General features: G+C 45.7%; 1 protein-coding gene across 10 annotated transcripts in view; it reads left to right on the top strand.

Moving 5' to 3' along the window:
- The window catches only part of shot (dystonin-like protein short stop), a 306,414-nt gene that overhangs the window by 152,061 nt on the left and 129,887 nt on the right, over positions 1 to 24,466 (top strand). For all 10 annotated transcript variants that reach the window (XM_055068483.2, XM_055068486.2, XM_055068482.2 and 7 more), the window contains 6 exons: positions 3,636 to 3,914; positions 8,849 to 9,118; positions 14,369 to 14,431; positions 15,705 to 15,796; positions 15,871 to 15,985; positions 24,126 to 24,303. In XM_055068483.2, coding sequence (XP_054924458.1) covers positions 3,636 to 3,914; positions 8,849 to 9,118; positions 14,369 to 14,431; positions 15,705 to 15,796; positions 15,871 to 15,985; positions 24,126 to 24,303 — 997 coding nt within the window. The remainder of the gene's footprint in view (positions 1 to 3,635; positions 3,915 to 8,848; positions 9,119 to 14,368; positions 14,432 to 15,704; positions 15,797 to 15,870; positions 15,986 to 24,125; positions 24,304 to 24,466) is intronic.

Genomic DNA, 24,466 nt, shown 5'->3' with positions numbered 1-24,466 from the left:
TGTCAAGAGGAGTTGTAGTGTGGCGATGTACTTTAGACTTTAGTGCAGTTGAGGCATGCACGTGGCCAGCGACAAACATCTATGTTGATACTGGGCCACACAACGAGAAAGGACAAGTCTCTGTGTTGCACGAATGCCAGGATGAGCCAAAGAATGGAGGGCATCAAAGATGGTCCAGCAGTATTGGCGGGGCATGTTGGGACATGGACGTCCGGTAGACGGTATCAAAAACGAGGGGCACGTCGCAGTCAGGGAGCAAGATGTCTTCAAACATCGGAGAGGTGCCGCTCGTGCGAAGCAGTTGGAGCTTGGCATCAGTACTCTGGGCGGCAGCCATGACCGTGAAGTTGATGACTGGTCGGTTGTGGTTCGTTACATGGATGGCAGCGTGAGAAAGTGCGACGGCATCGGCATTGGGTTTTCAACTGACATGGCGAATGTCGTTGGTGAATTCAGAAATATAGGCGAGCTGTCTGATTTCGCGGGGAGCGTAGGAGGTACTGCTGGACGCTATGGCGTAAGTCAGTGGTTTATGGTCGGTAAGGACATGGAAGGAGCGTCCCTCGAGAAAATGTCGAAAGTGCTTCACAGCCAAATAGATGACGAGCAGCTCTCAGCTGAGCGGGCTGTAGCGGCGCTCAGGGGGTACAAGCTCCTTGTAAAAGAAGGTGATGGGCTGCCAAGCACCAGCAGTGACCTGCTGCAGGACTGCAGGACTGCACTGAAAGCGGTGTTCAATGCGTCAACTATGACAGATGTTGAGACGTCGTATTTGGGATGGACGAGGAGTGTCACGCTGGCAATGGCTTCTTTGATGTCTCTAAACGCGTGGTCAGCAGTATCGTTCCAGGCCATGAGATTATTTAATGTCTTAAGGCCCGAGAGAAGGTCGTGTAGAGGCTGCAGTATATTGGCGCAGCGAGGAATGAGGTGGCGGTAATAGTTGGCGAGGCCAAGAAATTTGCACAGTTACCTGGGGATGGATGGTTGAGGAAATTCACGGATGGCTGTGATGCAGGTCGGAAGTGGATGAATGCCGTGTGCGTTGATGTGATGACCGAGGAAATTCAACTCCGTAACGCCAAACTCGCTCTTCGGACTGTTAACGACAAGAGCAAGCTTGCTGAGTCTTGCGAGCACTTGATGTAAACAGAGTTTGTGAGCTTCAGGGGTGGTGCTGTAGATGCGGATGTTGTCAAGATAGGTAAAGCAGCACGTCAAGCCACGTAATACCTGGTCAATGAGACTCTGAAAGGTCTGGCCTGCATTACGAAGACCGAAAGGCATGCATGGATATTCAAACAGGCCCAGGGGTGTTATAACAGCAGTTTTGGGAATATGTGAGGGTTCTACAGGAATCTGGTGGTAAGCTTTTATCAGGTCAACCTTGCTAAAGATGGTGCAGCTGTGCAGTGCCGACATAAAGTCCTTACTGTGAGGTATTGTGTACTGGTTTGGGACAGTGGCCTTGTTGAGAGCACGGTAATCACCGCAAGAGCAGCAGTCACCGGTCTTCTTGAACACCATAAGGGGTGGCGAGGCCCAAGGACGACGAGCTCGAGCAAACAAGGGAGAGCCAGTTGTGGCGATATGATGTATCACGCTGCGAGCGACCGAGGACTGAAAGGAGGGAGGTCGGAAGATGTCCAGAAACTTGACAAGGATGGCTGACCAAGGGTCGGGAATGGCCATGTGCGCTTGGAGAAGCCTAAGCGATGGAGCGTGACAGGAAACTTCTCGGACGGTCAAGCTCGTCTCGGAGTCCAACCTGCTGCTGTGCCGTACATTGATGACAAGCTTGTAGTGCCAAAGAAAGTCTGCTCCGATGATGGGCTGGCGCATGGCCGCGATGATAAAGATCCAGCGAAAAATACGTCAGGCCAATGTCAAGAGTCACCGACTTTTGTCCATAGGTCCGAATGGTTGATCCGTTGACCGTGGCGAGAGGAGGCGAGTCAGGAGATTGGCAGCACTCAGCCAATGTAGGAGGAAGGCTGCAAATCTCTGAGCCAGTGTCAACGAGATAGTGGACTTTGATGACATGGTCAGTGACATGGAACAGGGAACTGGATCTGGGGCCGGGAGCAGTGGTCGCCGTCAGTGTTCGGCCCAACGTTTTCCCACGTAGGAACAGGGGTGGCGGCGCTGGTTTGTGCAAGAGCCATAGCGTCGGTGGTACCAGCAATGCATAACAGGAGGAGGAGAACGGCATTCAGAGTGACCAGGGCTGGGGCAGCAACTTCAGCTGTCAGTCGGGCCACTTGCCGTGTGAGCTCCTTTTTAGCTTCAAGGATATGTGCATAGCTGTCGCCAGTGGTGTGCCGTGGGACGTAGGGTCAGAAGGGTGATGAACTGTGGTCACAGAGAAGAAACCGACATCCATAATCTTGTTGGCCAACAGGGCCAGACATTCCAACGTTGATAATGAAGATGCGGTCAGGATAATGTGCACCTGCAATGGTATGCACTGCAGGAAAAGTTCCTGGAGAAGTGCGCTGTCAGTTGAAGGAGCCAGGTCTCCAGCCAAGGCTTGCATGCAACGCAGTAAGTTGGTAGGTTTGGGGTTGCCAAGCTCCTCCAATGTAGGAAGTTGCTGTAATCGATGCTGCTCCGTTTCAATGGTGCACTGGATGAGCATAGCCTTAAGGTGGTCATAGGGGCGGTTGACTGGCGGGGAGCATGGAACATCACAAACAATCGCAGCAGTAGTAAGTGAAAGTGCTCCAACGACGTGGTCGAACATGGTCAACGACGAACTGAGGCAGTGGTGACAGAACAATGATTCGGTGGTAATGAACCAAAGTTCCAAGTGCGATGACCAGAACTACGAGAGCTTGAGAGCGGAGACGTCAAGATCGCTGGGTAGTGGCACTGACGGCAGTACTTGACTGGGAGAATCCAAGGCCATGGCTGACTGGATAGAAGGCGGTCTGCGAAGACAGCGGGGCTCGAGCTTCTTGCAGCAGCAGGCCCAGCGAAGCTGAGGCACCCAGAGCTGAGAGCAATGACGTGAAGTTTGGAGTCGCCAATTTGTGGGTGAAGAGAAACTAGACAGACGCTGGTGCCTGGTGTCCACAAATTATATTTTATCCAAGCCCGCTCAATCAGGAGGAAGCCTGATTCCGCCAATTCTACTGCTCGCGCACCATCAGTGGACTGGTCATGTCATGGTCATCTTTTGTGACTGGACCATTGTGACACGTAGTTGTGCACTACAAGCTATTCGCCAATAGCAGCCACATATGGGAGTCTGCTATATTAAGAAATAATGCGTCCAGAAAAAAGTGAGGAGCAGGCATCTGTTGAAAAGAGAGTGCTTGAGAGAAAGGTGACTTCACACTCTTCTTGCGGTATCTACGCGCCATGTACGACTGGAAAATTTGGCTGAGGTGTTTACACCAGCATATGCTATCTGCAGACTGTGTTTTTTCACCCAGCCCGAGGGTTGGTTCAGGGCCCCTTTAAGGAATCCTTTTGTTTACTTACCGTTCTTCATTATTTTTATTCTTAAATGCTGTTCTTTGTTGTTCCATTTTCACCTTTTCCTCAAATTGTCTTGAGTATCATGCTAGGCACGGGGCCAGGGTAACCTCTGCAGCTCCAACTAAACCCTTATTTGGGCTTTGGCCCTGCAGGAGCGGCAGCAGCCAGAGATCATGCGTGACTGGAGCAGCCCGACCCTGAACCTGGTCGAGCTGGAGCACCATCAAGGGACGCTGACAGCAGAGGTTGAGGCACGCGAGTCGGCCTTCAATGCAACGCTGGACCAGGGGTCATCCCTCGTGCGCCAGCAGCACCCAGCAGCACGCGCCATCGAGGCGCAGCTTAGCGCACTGCAGGCACAGTGGGCTTGGCTGCTCGAGCTGCTGCGCGCCCTCGAGGCCCACCTGCGACATGCCGCGCACTACCACCAGGTACGCTTAAGCACTTCAATTCACATAACACTTAAAAGAACACTAAAGAAGAAAGTAAAGTTAAGCTGTGTCAATGAACTATGCTTCTGAAATACCAGACAGTGCTTGATAAGCCAGGAAAGACGCAAAAGCGAAAGCTAGGGGCAACAGTGCCGTCTCACACCAGCCAGCCATGATGTCATGGATTCTCGTGGCATCTGCTTTAAGGCCTAGTTAACTTCTTATTACTAAAGATGAACTACATTGTATACTAAAGGAGCCAAAGGTTTAACTTGTCACAGTCTCCAGTCACACAGGCATACCAAAGGTCCTTTAAAAGTTAAGGAGCATAGAGCTTTCAAAGGAACCTTAGTTAAGGGATATGGTCTAGTGCTACACATTCTGCACATGGTCTCCGCTGAAGCATTTAACAGAAACCAGAAAAGTGATGAAGGAGGAAAAAATTCATCGGCCCTTTCACTCTGTGAACGACGACAATCAGCGAAGCTGTCATGTGTTCTTCTAAAATGACGAAATTATATACACTGAAACCTCGTTAAACTGTAGTTGGCCGGAGCTCGGAAAAAGCACATACTAAACGGTAGTACTGTTTAACCGAAATAGCATGAGATCGCCCACTTACCTGTCAAAAACGGAACTCGCCAAGAGAGTGCGATGAAAGAGGAAAAAAACATGCAGTATTTATTCACTTTTCAGCCAGCCCCCTCTTCTCGACAAACACTCGCACACTAGATTCCTTGTTGGCGTTAGGTATTTTCCATGCATGTGCGCAGTAGCGCTGCAGAAGTCGTGGGGCACCTTTTTCATTTCTGGGTGCTGTTCTCGTCGCGACGATTGCATTCATGAGGCTGACGTAACATGCAGCTTCTGCCACTGTCAGATCTGAATCGTCCGTTCTGTCGCGTTCCGTGTCGTCCTCATCACTGTCACTAGTCGACACTTCAACAACAACAGGGGCAACAATAAGGAAAAGTTGAACCTCGTAGCTGACATCTCTTTGCGGTCGCAGCAGCGCTGCCGAACAACTTCACATTCCAAATGCCACAAACCGTAGTCAACAGCAGATCCCTGTCGTGTGCTAGCACCGACTTCTTTGTGTCGCATCTGATAGCACGAACGATGTCTAATTTTTCTTCTATACTGAGCACCTGGCGTCTTTTTTATCCTTGCTTCGGCATGACACAAGTCCTCCCTTGCACGACACCACAATGCTCTCTGGCACACCGCCGAAATGATGTTGATTTTGATGTGTCCTCACGCGCAAACGCACAGGGCACTTGGAAGCCGTTGTTTCGATCTCTGAGGCTTGTTGTTCTGCTGGGGCCGCCCGATGGAGACAACGCACCGCCGTGTTTGCGTGATGAAAAGTGGAAATATTACGTGTTAACTGATACGTACGCAATGAGCTGGTACGGTTTATGCGGATACAAAACACATTATGTTCAATGGCCGCTGAATTGGGGATTTGACTTTACTGCTTTTGAAACGAAACTACTGTTTAAGTGGGTACGGTTTAACGAGGTTTTACTGTATATGTATGGCTATATATACGCAATTAAAGCCCATGTCTTGCCAGTGCTGCTTTGCCACCACCAGCGCTCACGTTCCCTGTTCTGTTCATGTGGCCGCTCGTCGCGGGCACGCTACGGATCGTCGCCGGGTGGGGGATTGCTACGATGGGCCTTAGTGGCAGCGGCGTCCCACTGCTGGCGCTGACATGTATGCTGCGAGTCTTTGTTGGTCAGCACAAACCATGGGCCAGGCTTATCGATCGACGCACAATTGGCCTTAGTAGCTTCCCATTGTCATTCTAAACGGGCATGTTGCTGCTCTTCCATGTGCACAATAAGCATCCACACCATGGAAGCGCTCAAGAATAACTGCCGATAAGGTCGCTAGGCAACACTGATGTCACTCTATAGATGAACACGCATTGGGCAATTCATATGTGTACATTTATTATGGCTGTAGGAGTTGTAGTCGTAGGGAGGAACTTGGGAGGAACGAGGCATACAGGGTTTATTTACATATTTTTACATTAAACGAGATACATTCGACAGTCTAGCGTGACTCCCAAACGGAGCACGCAAGACGAAGCATACAGCATATGAGCACGAAGCTCCAAACTCACTGCTTCTCAAACACGACCACACCCTAGCAGCCGACAAACAGCTGCTTATGAACACTCCGTCCTCCTGAGATCCCTAGGTGAGGGAAAACGGCAGTTCACCGCCAATTCGTAGCATCCAACGTCACCGTAGTTGACCCGCCTTTTTGGAGGAGGAGGTCTCACACACACACGTACGCACTGGTTTCACTGCCCCCCATCGAGGTGAGACGGTCTTTGCAGAACTGTGTCTTGCCCAAGGGAGGCGCCTCTTATTCCCTGAGCTGACCCCCGCAGCGTCTCTGTGGTTCTCCATTGTCTTGCGTTTTGAAAGGCGCGTGGGACGGCGCCGCCAAATGCAGTCCCTCGGGAAATCCCTCGCTCCCGAAAGACCGGGTTGGTGGTGGCGAGTTCACTAACAACAGTTCGTGCGCCGATCGCGTTTAGTCGTAGCGGCGCCGAGGAGGTGTTGACACGGCACCTCGTGGTTCCTACAAAACGAGTCACCGTGGCAGGTGTTGAAGGCTTCCGTGGTCTCTTCGGGGAAGCTCGCCACGCTTGCAGCTACAGCAGGCTGAGAAAACTTTGCATGTCGACACCTCTGCAGGCCATTCTTAACAGCTCCTCTATGGGCTGGAAAATCTCGACTGGCCAGTGCTGACAACCGCTGGGCAGGAAGAAAATGGCTGGCAAGCAAGAATACGGCTTCTCCGTAACAACTGCGCCCTTGGAATGCCTTAAACCATCTCACAACAACCGGCACAGAAGAGTTGATCCTGGCAACACAATACCACTCAGCGTGCAAACGCTCTGAATCAGCTGTTAACCCACCAGGCTTCCTATCAAAATTTCCATGCAAGCCGCTCAACTGAGAACCAAAAATTCTGACCCCAAAATTTTGTGCCGCCAAAGCGAGCGTTCACATTTCCCCTGAGCTTAACCAGATCTGACTGTCGTGCTGCACAAGAGCAAAGGTTTACGCAGAACTAAACCGAAAGCTCTCAACCACCAATACCCGAACATAACTTAAGTAGCCTAAGTTCACGAACAGCCTGTTCTTACCCTATCGCAGTGGTGTACTTATCTCACATACTGTTGCCACTTAACAGTCTGGCCAACTCCACAGGTATGTAATCACAATCCCGCTAGCTTTGTGATCTCTATTCAGAACACGTACTTACATCGTACGTAAGCACTTCATCATGCTTACTCACATTTGTTCCTTTAGTCCATACAGGACACGTACCTTAAACGAATAACTAAACTTGCGTAACTTACGCATTCCGCAGAACCCATAAAAAAAAAAAAATATCGTCTTCTAACAACTAGTTCCACGCACGCTCACTAGAGAAGTCAGAACACGGCTGCCCTAAACACACACGAGCAACCCAGTCATAAACCTTCTGCTTCCTTCCGTCCGCACAGGACACGCGCTAATAGAACTAAGAACGCTTTTCAGTGCAAATTACGCAGTTACTGAAAACCTACACGCTTAACCTTAAAAAATATTCGAAAACACTAATAAAAGAATGAAGGTAAACTAATACACACACGCATTACCAAGGCCTCTCACGGACAACCTTGACCTTGAGGTTACTCACAAGAAAAAGAAAGCCTATCTACTCATTAATTAACACCTCGCGGAACTAAAGTTTTACCTAAAATGCATCTTTCAAATCTTGGAGCTTATCAAACAAGACATAAAGCTCATATCTTACTTGTTGAAAAATATTCTAGCCTCAAAACGTGAAAATTTTCAAAATGCGAGAAAATAAAACAAAACATCATGCTTTACTTCTACGGAAGCTCTCTTGGCCTCCTGTTCCAAACATTTTCGACTGACTCATACTTTTGAGCCGTACTTGAGGTGGTCGCAGTTCGGAAGCTATTCTGGCTACCCAGGAACAACACCAAAAGGGCTGACACACTATTGGCTCCTTCAAGATGTTACAGTCTCCTGCCAATTTGCGTCCTGGCGCCATGCTTTCATCACGAACTCGACTGACCGTGTCACGGCTCCCTACCACCTCGTCTCGTCTTGCCACCTTGCACTTCTTCGCACTACTTGCTGAACTCCAAAAAGAATGACGGAACGACGAGGAACCTAACTGCCCCATGCCCTTTGTCCGCGTCCGTGCAGAACATGCTTCTCGGTCTCTTTTTGACTGGTACCCGCCGTGGTTGCTCAGTGGCTATGGTGTTGGGCTGCTGAGCATGAGGTCGCGGGATCGAATCCTGGCCACGGCAGCCGCACTTTGATGGGGACGAAATGGGAAAACACCTGTGTGCTTAGATTTAAGTGCACGTTAAAGAACCCCAGGTGGTCAAAATTTCCGGAGTCCTCCACTACGGCGTGCCTCATAATCAGAAAGTGGTTTTGGCACGTAAAGCCCCATAGTTTAATTTAATTTTTACCTTTGGACAAACGCACACACGTGCATCGAGGAAAGTCGGACGAGTCATCCACTCTGTTGCTATGTCTGCTGCTGTGTTCCCTGCCAAAGTTTGGAAATGCCACTTGGCATTGTTGGATTGCCTTTGCCCTATCATATAGTTGTGCGATAGAGGCTGCATTTTTTCACCGCATTGGAAAAAAGCAAAAAAAATATTCTCGGGTGCATATTATAAAACGTTCTGCGACATTGCACTTATTTCTTTGTTGGTAGTGGCAGCATACATCAAGAGACAAATATTTGTACTTGGCGGTTAGTGGCTACTACCGTTTAGTGTGTACGAGCCAGCTACATAATAACGAGGTTTCACTGTACCTAAGACATGGTCACAACATTCAAGAATGTCACATTTCTGTTTCTTTTTGGTTGTGCAGTTCTTCAAGGAGGCTCGCGAGTGCGAGCAGTGGTTGCAGCGCGGAGAGGAGAGACTCAACACGACTTTCAGCCGACCCAGCTTCTCGCTGGAAGAGGGCGAGCGGCTGCTGCAGCAGATGCAGGAGCTGCGCGAGGACTTGGCACGCTACGCGGGCATTGTGAATGCGTTGCTCGAGCGCTCTCGCCAGGTGCTGCCCCTCAAGCAGCGGCGTGCACCGTTGCCCCGTGCTCTGCGGGTCACTGCTGTGTGCAGCTACAGCCAGCTGAATGTGAGTGACTTGAATCTAGATTTGTCAAAGGGTAGCCAATTTGTGTTCTCAACTGGCAGTACTGATGGTGCTTTGAAAAGCACTTCTAGGAGAGGTGCATTGGTAGCTAGGTTACTGACGTTTGGAATGGTCAGACACTGTTCAATACTCTCTCATGCTCTTCCCTCACTGCTCGTGCTCACTCTGAATGGGGTGTGCCACGAGAGATCAACACTGGTCCAAAAATTTGTATTTTAGATTCCATTGGATATTTTATATTTTATGCGCACATCACTCCGTAGCACAAAAGTGAACTTGGCTTGTTTGACAAATGGATCCTTTAGGAGGAAAAAAATGCCAAAACTATTCAGTGTGGAGACACAATTTTCATGCACCGGGCATTCTTGTAAGTTCACAACAATGTGAAATAGAAAATATTATGACTATAAAGAATACAGTTTTTTGTGCAAAACATATACGTAACGAACAGTCAGCTAGGATTGTTAGAGGTTTCTGTGCATAACGGAAGTGTTTTAGAAAAATTCCTTAATATTATGCACTTTTCAAAAGTTGCTGTATTTATGAATTTTTATCTACTAAACCAATGCATGTAGCCTTTTGAAATTTCGTAAACTGTGAGAGCTTAACCTATTCAACAAGCTTTCTGAATATTGTTGCTGTATCACAAATTAACCTTTTTACAATTTTCCTCAAATGTAAGGCTTTGACGGAAACGAACAATATTTAAATTTGAAAAAAAAAAAGAACATTAATTTTTTTCAATATCTCGTAAACAGCTAGCTCTTCATAGACGCTGAAAAAAGAACATTGAAAAGCATGTTGCATTATTTTGTTTGTAATGACAGTATAGGTGGTAGAAATGAGGGAATTCGTCAGGATGCAGCAATGTGCCAAAAAAAAAAAGGGATATCGGGGTAAAAAGAACCTGCATGAGTCCCTTACTTGCCTAAACTTGACCAGGATTGCAGGAGAAAGGCAATTTTTGTAAACTAGAATTATGATTTCAAGCACGTAAATTTGTGCATTGATGCCTCTCCTTGGTCATCATTCGCAACCGTATTTTGTTCGTGCTTTCAGATGAAGCTGTTGTAAAAATCACCTCTTTTGAATGAGTTCGTAGAGTGCAGTAGAATGGGGAGTAGGTCCACTGGAGGCGGTGGCAGATGGCAGCGAGTGAAGCGAAATATGTTGGAATGTTTCTGGCGGTGTGGCCGCTGCGTTAACCTGAACAAGCTACATACACTCCAGCTGTTTCGATTACACTGACAGTCATTGATGTTGGCTAAGGAGCTCAGCAAAGCCATCTCAGTCTAAAGTTTCATTGGGTATCATTACATGTTGGGACTTGCAGGTAATTACCATGTTTACTTGGATCTAGGCCGGCCCCAATTCTAAGCAGACCCCCAAAAGCTGGGGGGGGAGGAGCTTACCTCGAATGTAGGCCGAACAAAAAAGCGAGGACAGAGGTCACAAAATGAAAACAGCATTTATTGAATAATGAGCATGCTGAGCTCTTTCTACATCATCATTGCTGCTAGCCTTGTTGCTATCTTCCTTAGTGCTTTCATTTTCAAACAGTGGACTATTGTCAAACAGTAAATGCCATCCTCGTTGCGGCACACGCAATAGGCTTCTCCCATTGCCCCCTCCAACGGTGGACATTTTTCTCGTCGATGCTGAAGTCCTGCCCAGCTTCAATGTTTGACAGTGCTTCCATGGCTAGCACAACTTTTCGTTTGAAAGCGGCACTATAGCGGCATCGCCTGTTTTGTGCCATCACAATAATGCCATGCCACACGCCGATACCATAGAATAAACAACCAGCTCCGATGCGACACAGGTGAAGATGGCGATGTCGCTCATGTACTTCAGTTGGGTACTAGTGCAGCTAGTAGCAGCTTTGATACTGACTTTTCTATAGGGCGCTAGCTATGCATTGTATTTATCAATTTCAATTAGAAACTGGTGCATTATTTTAAAACATCCAATCTGAGCGGACCCTAGAGTTTGGCCTGGATTCGAATAATTACAATAAGCAGTAGATGAAATTAAGGGTGCCAATGAATCACTTCTTATGTAAAGATAAGGCACTTCTGAGCACTTTGTATATCTCCTCAGGATCCAAGTGTTGTTCAAAGAATCCACCACACAGAAGGTATACGCTGTTTCATAGATTAAGAACTAGCTCTGCGAACACACCAGCTTGGGCCTTCAAGGCTGGAGAAGCTTCTCCGCTTTGCACTGACTGTAATGAAATTGGCGACGCAGAACAGTTAATCTGGTCCTGCTAATACTTCAGTGAAAAGAGAAATGCTCTACTTGAGACTTTGCACAGAACGTTTCCTCATGAGTGCATGGAACAGGTAGTGTTTCCCAAACACCTAAGTTTCTGAGAGAGGAAGTGTCGCGCCTCTTTCCAACTTTTCTAAGAAACTGACCTTTCCGACAAGTGATCATTCTTAGGGGCTATGAACTTTTCTTTATATAGTAATCTAACAACCCGTTTTTATCTTTAAAGAGGCGGTAGAACAGACCAATCACTTGTACTATCTGCCGGCTAAACCTGTCGGAACCATCACCATCCCTACCACTGCATCTTAGGTTATTTAATGACTTTTCTGACGGAGCCATGGCCATTATGACATCTTTAGAGACCTTTACCTGCAGTAAATTCTGTTACTTGTGTAGATGCACAGAAAGTTCCCCGTTAAATCTGTAGCACACACAGAAATACAAACATGCATTAACAAAGAACAAATTATCTACGCTGCAAGCTATGAACACTTGCTGTTAAATAAAATGAGCCATGTAAAGGTTGTTCTTTTGGCATACTTTTATTTGCATTCAAGCGAATGAGTATTGTACTAAATGCACTTTTATGCGTAAGTATTAATCATAAGGCCAAAATTGCCTTGGTGTTGCAGTCATGGTCAAGTTCAGGCAATTCGGAGGTTTGTGTTTGTTCTTTTTATCCTGATGTCTCTTTTTCTTAGCACCTTGCTACATCCTGGTAAGCTCTCATTTCTGCCACATATGTTGTCATTACAAACAAAATAATGCAACATGTTTTTCAATGTTCTTTTTCCAGTGTCTGTGAACAGCTATTTACGAAATTTTGAGGAAAATTAATGTTTTTTTTTCTTTTCACTTTTAAATAGTGTTCATTTTCGTCAAAGCTTCACGTTTGAGGAAAATTGTAAACATGTTAATTTGTGATGCAGCAACAATATTTAGAAGGCTTGTTAAATAGGTTAAGGTCTCGCGGCCCACAAAATTTCAGAAAGCTACCTGCATTGGTTCAGTAGATAAAAATTATTAAATATAGCAACTTTTGAAGTGTATCAAATTAAGGTATTTTTCTAAAACACTTCCGTTATGCACAGAAACCTCGAACAATCCTAGCTGACTGTTCTTTACGTATACGTTTTGCACAAAAAACTGTATTCTTTGCAGCCATAACATTTTCTATTTCACATTGTGAATTTACGAGAATGCCCGGTGCATGGAAATGGCGTCTCCGCATTGGAGAGTTTCGGTATTTTTTTCCTCCTAATGGATCCATTTGTCAAAGAAGCCAAGTTCACTTTCGTGCTACCATGTGATGTGCACATAAAATATAAAATATTAAATGGAATCTAAACTACAAATTATTGGACCTCTGTGTGCTATCTCGTGGAAGCACCCTGTTATATGTGCTTGCCTTCATGAGCCTTCTAGAAAATGTCCGCCATGGTTCGTGAACTGTTCACAAACTCATGTACATTAACATTTTTTGACACATCAAGTTATTTATTGTTCAGCTACTTCATGGCAGTGCCCAATAATCTTGCTGCAGTCAGCAATCAATTTTCTTTACGGCTGATTTTTCGGACATGCCCGATAATTTGGATGTCTTCACACAACCCCATAGAGTAAATCTATAAGAACATCTGAAATTTCGAACGCATGAAAACCTTCGCCGTCTATTTTCTGGACTTTTGGTCATGACCGCAGGTCTGAAACTGCATTGATCGAAGCCACCACTGCTGCTACTCTGATTATCTCGCTACCTCGAACCGGCAATCTCACATGCAGACCCGCTGGCAGCCGTTTCCACCACCGCAACTACGCGAGGCCTAGCCACTTTGACGTTCGCTACCAAGCTTCTAGCTGTTCCGTTTCATGTTTTTTTATTGAAACAATTCGCCGCTGTTAGGAATGAAGCCGATTCCACCTTTGTAATCCTCGCCAATGGCTTCAAAGCTCAGAAAGCACAGCGCGTTGCATAATGCCGATTCCCAAAAGTCAGCTTCTCAATACAGCAGTGTTACGCAGTAAAGCTTATGGAAGTATTGTGGTGAACCATATCAGTGGGAAAGAGCAATTGGCATGGGATGCAATATGTATCCCTAATTAGACACACATGTACCCGTCATTTCCTATCACAGTATGAGCACTAATACCACTGATAAATGTACTGGCAGGGCTTTAAAGCTATTTCGGACGTGCCTGTAGCATTTTAGGCCCTTGGAAGCAGAAAAGGCATGCATTCATTTTTTTCGGACTTCCTGATAGTTCGGACATTTTTGCAGTCCCCAGGGAGTCCAAAATGTCGGACGTTGACTTTATATGGCATGCTACACTACCATCTCTTTGGTACTTGTTGTCGCTATTGGCTTTACTTATGATTTTGGTGAACTTCATGCCATGGCAGCAGCATTTATGCCACTTGTAGCCTTTAAAACCAAGCATAGACTTTTGTTTGAACACAAATGTAGGCTACCTGCTGCTGTGTGTTGAGCAGCAATATTCGCTAGAGAAGAGCGTAGCTTGGTGTCTTCAACACCATTCCTGTGCATTTTAAATTGTTGAGACCTGTTTAGGAACCATAAGAAGCAAATAAACAGTCAGTTATTAGTACTTTCTTCAAGAAAGGTGTAATTCTGTATTTGTCCACTTCCTTTTATGTACATATATGCCACTAATACTTTCAGTAGTCTCATTGGACACCAAATGAACGCTCAATACACTGATCTTAAGCCTGTAAACACTGTTATTTTTGTTCAAGAGCTAGGCTATGCAATTTCTTCACGGCATCCTTGGCTTATTTGCTTACAAACTTGCCAACAGACATCTGGTAGCATGCAGGCATTCAGAATGTGGCTTAAACTCTAAGAGATCTCTGCGCCTGACATGTCATTTATGTCACTTGTCATATGCCACGGTAACTCAGTGTGCCTGCTGACGTTTCTGTGTACCATGCTTGTCCAGATGACGGTGGCTCGTGGTGAGCAGTGCTGGCTGCATGACAACACCCAGCGGGACCGATGGAAGGTCAGTGCTAGTCTGTGCTTCTGTAGGTCTCACAAATGCCTTGACTGATGAAGCATTGTTACCAGAAGATTTTCACGAAATGTGTACATGACTAGTAATGGGTCTGTTTGCCAACTAGTAAGAAGTGCAACATTTCGCATTTATAAAAATTTAAGGTTAAATAGAACTCGTATGTAACATAGGTCCCGCTTTCAGGAGTTGTCTCTTGTTTTGTATTGAAGGTGTGGTTCGGAGCAAAGCAGGGGAAAAAAATATTGCTTTTATTTAGAAATGGGATGTAGCTGACAAAAAGCTTGTTGCTTCTTTTCTACATTAATTTCTTTTTTCACTTCAAATGAGGCATAATTGTTTTTTACTCTTTTAGAACATGGGATTTGCATTGGGATATCTTCAGGCAAAAGCACTGTAATTACACGATCGATTAAACAGGCAATTGAAAAGCTGAGCTACATTGCTTCCACCACTTTTCTTTAGAACTTGCATTACATTTGCCTACATACTCTCTGTAGCTAACAAGAGAATTGCAACAGTTGCTCTGCCTTGTTTTGAGTCTGAACAGCTATTGTGTACTATCAGCGTCAAATGAAACTTGAACAGCGAAGCGTGTTGCCCGAGCATTTGTGAAGGTATAGCGTGCGCCGTCCAGTCATCACCAGTGACAGGCGCGCACATCCGGTTTTGCCGCACTGCGCTCGTTTGAGAATCGGAGCCAAACGCGCTCGGCACGCGCACGCCGGTTACTGTCACGACTGCCAGCGGTACCACGCTGCGCAAGTTGGCCAGTTGAAAGAATGAATGTGGCTCACAAGGGGCAAACCGCATGAGCAATTCAATCTCTTATGATGACGGAGCAAATTGCACCACGCACACCGCCGTTCGCGTTTCATTTGACGTCGATAGCACTTGTGGTTTCGGCGAACTGTACGACAATACTCCCCCCGTAAGCTGCAATATTCTAGCTTCTGTTCTTGTTTAGTTTTCTTTTCTCCCTTTCACATATAAAAACCAGAACGGAAGCAAAATTGTCTCACTAGAAGAGAATCGCTCAGTGCGGCCTAACCGGATGTGCGCGCCTGTCGCTGGTGATGACTGGACGGCACATGCTATACGTTCACTAATGCTCAGGCCATGCGTTCCGCTGTTCACGTTTCATTTGACACTGATAGTACATTGTTATGTGATGTAAACTGTTGTTACTGTGATTGTTAAAATTGGTAAGGCTGTTAGTGCGTATGCTGCATGCATTAGTGAGTGCGGCTGGTGTGCTGTGCAGGTGGCCAATGCCAAGGGACACGAGGGCCAAGTGCCGGGTGTCTGCTTCATGATCCCACCTCCCAACCAAGAGGCTGTTGAACTGGCCGAGAGGTGAGTCATCTCTGAAGCAAGTGGCCCAGCCAATGTGACCGCTCTCTTTCCCGCGCTCTTTCTCTGCTGTGCAGCCTCAAACGCAAATACGACCTTGTGGTGAAGCTGTGGACGAAGAAACAGCATAAGCTGCGGCTCAACATGATCTTTGCCACCATCAAGATTGTCAAGGCCTGGGACCTCAAGACGGTACGTCAAGCAGGGCTGTGACTTGCTGCTGCCTTTTGTGTGCTTTTTTTGTTGATGAGAGGCGTTGAAATTAGTTCAGTGCTTTCCACTTCACTTGTGAGCAGGCATGTATTTGATAAGCATTGTTCTCACGTTGAGTAGCTATCAGGAAGTGTAATTGTGGCTTTGTCAAGTGAATCGCTCTCACTGAAGCAAAGCATTACGCTGGGCTTCGCATCAGCTTTAAAAAAAAATTATGGGCTTTTAAATGCCAAAACCATGATCTGATTATTGGGCATGCCATAGTGGGGGACTCCGGAGTTTTGGACCGCCTGGGGTTCTTTAACTTGAACCTAAATCTAGGTACATGGGTGTTTTCGCATTTTGCCCCCATTGAAATGTGGCTGCTGTGGCCGGGGTTCAATCCCATGATCTCGTGCTTAGCAGCCCAACAGCATAGCCACTAAGCAACCATGGTGGGTGCGCATCAGCTTTAATGGAAAAACCAATACAGCTCAAACTTCTTGCTATGTAATCACTTATAGTGCAGGACTGGATATAATGGGGTCTTTTCTTACTCCCATTTATCTTCCCATAGAACTAAATTTGCGCATATCACTTATAGTGGAGCCGTGCGAGACCAAATACTGGTTATAATGCGGTTGGAAAATCCCACAGACAAGCGAGGCAGCGACTGTGCTCTTCAACGAGGTGCACTGGCTCAGAGGAGAGCGAGGAGGGTGATGCAGAGAAGGAGAAGCGAAGTGAGCAAACAAACAAACAAACGAAGAACGGAGTAAAAGAACACTGCGGCGGCAGCAAGGTGCTGGCTGAGCACGCACACAGAGGTTGCTTCTACTCCATTGTGCAAGTCATTAGCAGCACTGAAAAAGCTGCAAGGCTCCTTAGTCAATAGAAAGACTGAATGCCCCTGAGATGTGCTCATCGCGCCACGTCATGTGCTTAGCGGCTACTGAGTTCATGGTATGCTAAGTGCGTGTGCAAAGGTTCTAATATGTCATGTATTGCTGTACTGTATTAAGTACTGAGCAAAAATAAGGCTCTCTAATCTTGCAATCTGCCTTTTCCACAGTGCAGTGGTTCATGCGCCCTGCCCTAGCAGATTAGTCATGAAACATTTTGTTAGGGAAATGCGTACGGCCGCGTGGCCAGATATCGGGGGATTTACCCCTCCCCTCCCCCCTCCAAAAAAGAAGTTTACGGATGCGCACTGTAGCAAACATTTGTGCCGCATACCGCGTTGGAGCTCCACTGGTCTATAGCTCTACGTCGGTGCGCTGCCGAAAACATGCATAGCATAAGACTGCAACTCCACTTCAAAACAGAAAGTTTCTGGACTGCACTGTGAGCCACCATATTTAGTTGATTCTAATATGCCCTCGATAGTAGTCTGCACCCATTTTCTGCGACCAAAAAAAAAAGGAGGGAGGAAAAAACACTCTCGATAACCTAAAGAGAAGTCTTTTACAGTACTGCGCACCTCATTCTTTCATACAGAAATACAAATTTCTCTCATTTGGAAAAACAAAGATTTACTCCCAATGCACTAAAGTTGCGATAAATAAAGACAGTCGCAGTTTCGTCCGAAAGGCGAAGCATCGATTACGATATCAAATTAGTAGAGAGCTATACAAAAACTTAGGATAGCAGTTTCATCGGCTGTATAAACTTTTAAACATTCGTTTACTAGCTAAATTAACAAGCATGGTGTCATGCATCCACAAGCAAACGTGAACACATCTCACTCGTGACCCCGGAAACTCTTTATCAAAACGCTGGATCGAGGAAGTGTGGTAGCAGGAATGAGGGAATTGACCTTTGTGTGGCCTTTGGCTTCAACGTGAACTAAGCGACGAGAACACAGCACGGTAAGCCTAGATGCTTAGGCTCTTGTCCCGTCGCAGATCGCTCTCAATATAGGGGCCGCGCGGCCATATCGTATGTAGCAGCTGCCGGCATGGAATTAATGGATTTAATGGAATTAATGGATTTAAGGGGGAGAAAGATAGAATTCACTCATATAGACCATTTACCATTACATGAGTAATATACAGGTTAGCGATGTAGGCAGTTAAATTAAAGCTGCAAGCGTGGGCAGAGAACAATGTCATTTTGGGAGAGCTTCAGGATAGCTTCAGAATTGGTAGATGTCTGGATGATAACTTATTTGTCCTTACTCAGTCTATTGAAATATCCAGAGTAGAAAGGAGACCGTTATATGTGGCCTTTTTAGACATTACAGGAGCGCATGACAACGTAGACCGCAACATTTTGTTGGATATTCTGGAAGGGGAAGGCTTGGGCGACGATTGTATGCAGGTTTTGAAAGAAATTTATCTAGAAAATACCGTTTGCATTGAATGGGAAGGGATGAGGAGCGAGGAGAAAGTTGATATGAGTTGGGCATCCTTTAAGCAGAGGCGCCCTTTATCTCCACTGCTGTTTATGATGTAAATGGTGACAATGCAAAGGGCACTAGAGGGAAGTAATATTGGGATTAATCTCTTGTACAAAAAGGCAGGTACAGTAGTAGAGCAGCAGCTTCCAGGTTTGTATTATGCAGACGACATTGTGTTGCTAGCTAACTAGCAGAGTGATATGCAACGTCTGGCTGATATCTGGGGACAGGAAGGCGCCAATTTAGAAATTTAGCGTTAAAAAATGAGGAGTTATGGTATTCAATGAAAGCATTGAACCGACAGTGTCACTAAAGGGCCAGGAAATACCTCTCATGAAAGAATATAAATACCTTGGTATATGGATAAACAAAGGCCATAGATATATGGAAACACAGGAAAAAGCAATGACAATAAAGGGGAAGAGAAACGTGGCCGTAATGAAACACAGAGCACTATGGGGATACAATAGGTACGAGGTTCTCCGATGTACGTGGTTAGGTGTAATGGTTCCTGGGCTTACATCAAGAAATGCGGTTGTTTGCTTGAAATCAGGGGTACAATCAGGACTTGATCTAGCAAAATATCAATGGGTGGCCTCACATTGGGCGCTCATGGGAATACTGCAAATGAATCTCTGCTGGGTGATATAGGCTGGACAAGTTTTAAAGTGAGGGAAACTCGCAGTAAAATAATTATGAAGAATTATGAATTAGGAATATAGAAGAAAGTAAATGGGCTGGGAGAGAGTTGAGGTATTTGTACAGGAATAACATTGATTCACAGTGGAGGAAAAGAACTAGGAAGCTTACTAGCAAGTATGTGACCTGTGTGGTGGGCAACACAGCAACAAAGAACGTCAAGCGGAAAATGAGAGAGGCTGAGGTAATCTCATGGGTGGCAGGAATGGAAAAGAAACCTGCTATGAGTAACTACTTAAGAGAAAAAAATGAAATTGGGAAAGAAACAGTTTATAATAATTCAAATTGATGCTTCTTACTTTTCAAAGCATGATGAGGGTGCCTTAGAACACTCAGTTATAAAGTGAGATACAACAAGTGCTTGCTGCGGCAAAGCTAGGGAAATGATGAAGCATGCTTTATTAGAGTGTGAACATATCTGCCCAGCGGTCAATATAGGCACCTCTGGCCTCCTTGAAGCCCGCGGGTTCAGCGAGAGCAGGGGGAAGTAAACATGTCTGCAATAGAAGTTAGTAAGAGGCGATTGGAAGATTGGTGGAAGAAAAGTAGGGAAACAACAAACAACGGAGGCGTACAAAAGCAAAGTTCACAATAAGGGTTCAGAAAGTATGATTAGGGGAATTCATCATGCCGTTCTTTTTCTTTTTTTTTCTTAACATAGGTAGGACATTAGGCAATATAATAAGAGCTTGATGGAGCAACCCAGCGCCCCGTCCCAAAAGGGAAGCTCATAGCATCCATCCATCTATCCATCCATCCATTCGGAAGAGAAGTGCTCTGCAGAATATTCAACATACTTTCGCTGCAGTTGCCGAGGCCGATTGTGCATTGTACACTCTTAACCCTTTCGCTGTCGGACCTTTCTGGCCGTGACGCACCCCCAGTGTCGGCTTGGTTTCAGGGAGCGAGCATAACAGGGAATGAACATAGCAATTTATTTTTGATTATGATTGGTATACAAATAACATAGTCAATGCAATATGCACATTTTAATGTTCTGCAGCTGTTATTAGTAAACATCATCATCATCATCAGCCTGACTATAACATCCGAATCTGACGATGCGGAACTCATCTCTTCGTCGCGTTAGACGCTGTCAGAGTCCAAATCCGAGCTCAGCTCGTATTCTGAATCCTAAGAGCCACCGCTCCAATGAACAGACGAAGGTCTCGAGCTGCTCAGCTATCCGAAAGTAACCGCGCGCAGGGAGGATGCGCTTTCAGTCGCCCGCGCAACGGAGATAAATGGGACGTTGTGTGATCAAGAAGAGGGAGATAGAAAAAGGCTAAAACAAAGTTCGAAGGGCTTTACGTTTACTGCTGCAAGTCGGAAGCGAGGGTGCGGCGAGAGAGCGAAAGCAGCAATCGAGTCACTCTTTTCGGAGAGGCAACGGCGGCGCGTGCGCCTGAACTTGACGCGCCGGAGCAGACGCACGAACAGAAGAAAAATAAAAACCTTCAAACCGGCGGAGATGGCAGAACAACCCTTGAACCCATAACCACACGCGCGCGACCGACGCATGATCCAGCGAACGCGGAGCCACCGCGCCACTCGGCAAAAAGAGAGGGGGGCGTGGCAGTCGCACCGTACTCTTCAATACGTGTACTAACACAGGCCGGGGCGAAAATACGAACTTGTAAGAAGAGTCAACAGATGGCGTGGCCAAGTCCAGGAGCGCCAGCTTTGCGCTCAGGCGCGAAATTTTGAACGCGCGATAGAGAACGTACCGGTACGTCAGTGACACTGTGGGGGGGAAGCGCGATGACGTACCGGTACGTCAGTGACAGCGAAAGGGTTAAAATAGTGCTTCATTTCAATGGCAAATTTATGTTTACACCATATTGCCGAACATGTATATTCGAGGCATCGATTATAAAACTTGATGTTTTCAATTTTGCTGTCATTGTGAAGTGCGTCATCTACGAGTGAGTGTGTGTTCGTTGCGCTGACACCCTGTTTTTGTTGTAGAGAGCTTGCACAGTACATTTTTTAAAATTTTTTTATTTGCTTTGGTGTGCCCATGGCTCTTGTCGGTTGTTGCCAATTGTAATTTTAGCCTGGCGAACTGCTGTCTTCAGCTCAGATTTCTTAATGTAACATGTAATTTTGTCACAGCAGCCACCGTTCTGTAATGTGAAGCTATGTAAGAAAATTTTATCTTGTTGTTTCACGCCCGCTTCTTGTTGCTGGAATATTAAAAAGCACAAACAATAATCAAAGAAAACAATCATCATCATCATCATCATCATCATCATCGGCCTATTTATGTCCACTGCAGGACGAAGGCCTCTCTCTGCGATCTCCAATCACCCCTGTCCTGCGCCAACCGATTCCAAATAGCACCTGCAAATTTCCTAATTTCGTCACTCCATCTAGTCTTCTGCCGTCCTCTACTGCGCTTCCCTTCTCTTGGTACCCATTCTGTTACCCTAATGGTCCAACGGTTATCTAGTTTGCGCATTACATCCCTAATGAAATGATCTCCTCAGTGAAATGGCCCTCAGTCCCCAAGAAAACGATATTGTAGTGAAATAAACCAGGTTCATTAAGTGCATGGCGTGAAAAAGAGAAGTGGATACATAGACATATTCACAACATATATGTAATGGAAAAGTGATCAGATACTCTAAATGCACTGATTGAAAAAGTGATAACTCTCGACCGGAATAAGCGTGTTTGCAGTAACAAACACGGCACCACCATACCTTTATTCATAGTGGCATCGTATTCATGTGAGCGCACACAGCAACTTTGACCGACGGCCTGTGACTGCAGCCTTATCACGGATGGAACTAGAGTTTACAACACTTCTAATACACTCTATATGGAACCTACCCCAAGTGTACCGAGGGGCTTTCCGAGAGAGGGAATGTCAATTACTGGAAGCTAATATGAACAACAGTGTTAAGAAAAAGGATATTGCCTTCGTATGCAGTCAGACTGATTTGAGGTGAGGGGGAAGTAAAGACCAGTGTAATCTCCATGGCTGGTCTGGCAATCTTCTTCAATGTGCCAGCATGTGAAATGAAGTAGAAACATACAAGTCTCATCAAATGCTATTTGCTATTCATATTGTATGCAATTCCTGAGCTGACTATTGGATATTTTTATTTTATTTAATCGAATATGAATCGGATATGATCGAATAGTTGTTTCTGTTAGTATGTAATGCATAACAGCACTTTGAATTCTGGATGGAGGGTGTGTCCGATGCTATAGTGAGTACTGTTCCGAGTGATTCTGCAGCTGGCTAGTCATAGCTGTTACGCAGAAGCCCACCAGTTCCTGAGTGAATCAATGCATCGGATTTGGTAACTTTTGCTGCACACATCCATAACTGTCAGTCAATATAAACACCTCGTTTTGGAGCAGCTTGTAAATCTGCTAACTCAATTTAGGCAAGGAAATATTTTTTTCGGACAGTCTCGCCATGTTTTCATCCCATTAAAACTGAGTGGTGCATGTTGTAGCATACTTATCTCCATCAACGAACAAAGCAAGTCTGCATATATCTCTACGTGTAGTGAGGCAGGCCGTTCCTTTAACTGCTTCATTATTGTCATTATGATAGTGCACAGGATACCTGAAAGCGGCCACTTATATACGCACTCTGCTCAGTTGAGCTGACGCACAGTTGGGAACGGCATTATACGCAGGTTTGAAATGTAAGATCACCATAACTTGTTCTTCTGAGAAATCGGACTAGAAAATAATTTTGTTTTGTTTAAACTACTAGAAAAGAGCTGATGGACACAGCTACCTTCTTTTTTTTAAATAAACAAGTTCTAGGGTTTTGCATGGCAAAACAGCGATATGCAATTATGTGGCACCCGCAGTGTTTGAGTGTTCACTAGCTAGGGCTCTTAAACATGCACCTAAATATAAGTACGCAAGTGTTTTTCCATTTTGTCCGCAACGAATTCCACAGCCTGGATTGAACCTGTGAGCTCCAATTTAGAAGCCTAATGCCATAGCCACTAGTGCCACTAATTAATGCACTGCACTGTCTTCTTTTTCTTTCTTTCTTTAAAGCATGGACTGGCAAAAAAATTTGATGCAGCTTACGTGCCAAAGATTTGTATATAGAATAGATAAATAAAACTGTTTTCAAGGCTTGAGGTCCGGCCCAATAAAAGACCCTGTACCAATTACTCCGCATTCTGTTACACGAGTAAGATGCAAACATGAACGAAATGTTGCATCTTTTTTTTTTTTTTTTCTCGGTATGCTTCGTGTAGATCGGAGAACAGGACAATGGTGTGCTGGATGAGGCAGATATGTTTTACTTGCTAAAGCGGCAAGCAGCAAGCTTGCAGTTTTCTTTTTTTCGTCTGCATTTTGCAACAACTACTGGTGGAAAACTATATGTACAAGCATACACACGAGAGACACATGCTGCTTGTAGAAAAAGCTACATAATTGTCCTCTAAGGCAACTAAAATACCATAGCAGAATAAAAGCCGACACTGTGGTCGCAATGCATGCGCAATCAGTGCATGGTATAAAACCACAGAAAGGAATGTATTCTTAAGGCATAAATGCACATGTTATTAGGAACACAATGTGAGTGCTCCGATCACAAACAGCAGTGTGCAAAGCAGTACGAACGACCCCGCTAGTCAGAATCGCCTGCACTTTCCAACGGTGCGACCTTGATGCAGCTTAAGCCACTTCGATTTCAGTGCTGCCACAGTATTTTTCGTCGTCAGGCGCGTCACTGCAAAGCATGCGCTGCTCCGGCCGCTCGTCCCACTCAGCCGTATGCTAGTACACTCTAGCATTAATTCAGGATGTCCTCTGGTATGCCATTGCCTTGAGTGAATGTATTGTTGTTAGAAAGTAGTTCCAGTGATTATATTGTTTTCTTTAGGTTACTACCACTCTGTGCTTTTATGTCATGCACTTTACAAAGATTCAGTTGGCATAAGGCTCTAAAGGGAGAAAAGGGTGCTGCACATGCTGTGTAAGCAAGATGGTTTGTCATATAAGTTTGTGTGCAACTTTGGGAACTGTTAAATATTTAATCGGCACTGGGTTGTGCAGTTCCGGGCTATGGAGCCAAACCAACGCGAGTCGATCATTCGTGCACTCAACGAAGATGCCGAGAAGCTGCTTGCTGAAGGCGACCCAACCGACCCCGACATGCGACGTCTCCGTGAAGAAATTCGTCTCTGCAACAAGTTGTTCGAAGATCTCATGGCCAAGCTCCGTGAGGAAGAAGGTAAGGAGGCTCTTTCACTTCAACACTTTGCATGACTCATGCATTTTAAGCTGTAAACTTGACTTCATTTGTGGATGCCATCTGTTAACTATTTAAACTAGCTAGCTGCTACGGTGAATGAGTGGCTTCAACGTTCTGCTGTTGAGCACGAGGTTGTGCGTGC

Source organism: Dermacentor andersoni, chromosome 9, assembly GCF_023375885.2.
Source record: "Dermacentor andersoni chromosome 9, qqDerAnde1_hic_scaffold, whole genome shotgun sequence".
Classification (NCBI taxonomy): Eukaryota; Metazoa; Arthropoda; class Arachnida; order Ixodida; family Ixodidae; genus Dermacentor; species Dermacentor andersoni.
This window is presented reverse-complemented; position numbering and strand designations above follow the sequence as displayed.